This window comes from Cryptotermes secundus, unplaced genomic scaffold (genome assembly GCF_002891405.2).
Source record: "Cryptotermes secundus unplaced genomic scaffold, Csec_1.0 scaffold408, whole genome shotgun sequence".
Taxonomy (NCBI): Eukaryota; Metazoa; Arthropoda; class Insecta; order Blattodea; family Kalotermitidae; genus Cryptotermes; species Cryptotermes secundus.
The window spans coordinates 751,121-752,334 of record NW_019724588.1 but is presented as its reverse complement, the minus strand read 5'-3'; the positions used below and the strand labels follow the sequence as shown (position 1 = coordinate 752,334).

Below are 1,214 nucleotides of genomic sequence, written 5' to 3'. Positions count from 1 at the left end.
GTTAAAGAATTATCTACATGCTCATTCCTTCTACTCTTTAGATGAATACTTCAATGTAAATAGAGAATGATGTAAAATTAAGTTATATTAATTTTTAAGCTAAAATTGCCTGTACTTATGTATGTAACCTTTTGACTTGTTCTGTATCCATAGGTACTAACCTGCTTAGGATTTACAGAATGTAAATAAATTCAATTCAATTCACTATCAGCTTTTCAAGAAAGATCTGCACCATGAAATTAGTCTGTTAATTAGTTAGGTGGCCACTGCACATAGGTGGACCTTGAAATGAAATTTGGATGATGAAACATGACAAAAAATGCAGGCAACAAACACAGTAGCAGTCAGAGAGCTATTGGTTGTGCACATATCAGTTGGGTTCAGTACTGACATACCTGTACATAGAAGTTCACAGTGACTCCATCACCTTGGTCATCTGGCTGGAAGCCATTAACCACCACACCATGATAAATGTCTCTTAGATCAGACTGCATTATCATGCGATCCAGACCCTCCCTTGTTGCCTCATTGAGTTGCTGATAGTTTGGTGAGGTGGTGTCCTCCAGTGCACTGCCATAGCGAAGCGTTTCCTTGCCATGATGAGCAAGTGGCACCTTCATGCTGTATGTGTACGTTGCTGTGGACATGAGAATAAATGGGAATTATAAAGAAACAGAAAAATACCCATTATAATGAATGTGAGGAAGTACAATGGACAAATTGGAACTGTAGCACAGAAACCGTGAGAGAACAACATCAAATAAGGATGAACTGCTTCCTTAAAGAGGCAGTTTTATCCTGTATGAATTATTACTAACATTTCTTCTTATATTGCGTCTGACAATGTGAAAGAGAGGAAAGAATTGAATGACTGAATAGCTGACTTATGCACCGAAACTGTTTACATGGTTTGGTTTTGTTTATCTGCTGTATTAAAATGTGCATGAAATAGGATAGTCAGCAAGAATGAATACTATATTATATTTAAGCATCCTGTTACATTCCACACTTCTATATGTATAATACAAACTCTGTCGCAAATGTAACACTTTATTGTAGTTCTTGTTCACCTTCTTTCACACTACATGTTTCGGCCGCAACCGACCATCATCAGGTGTATTACACTTCACGTAGCTGTCACATTGCACTCAATATTAATATTGTGACATGTTGAGCTCTGAATGACGCCCCTCCCCCCCCCCCCTCCGCCAGCC

General features: G+C 38.3%; 1 protein-coding gene across 1 annotated transcript in view; it reads right to left on the bottom strand.

Annotated features, from left to right (window-relative positions):
* LOC111862335 (mucin-17) overlaps nt 1–1,214 on the bottom strand; it is a gene marked incomplete in the record, with an annotated part of 180,990 nt that overhangs the window by 30,854 nt on the left and 148,922 nt on the right. Inside the window, 1 exon segment of the mRNA XM_033750626.1 lies at nt 396–637. Coding sequence (XP_033606517.1) covers nt 396–637 — 242 coding nt within the window.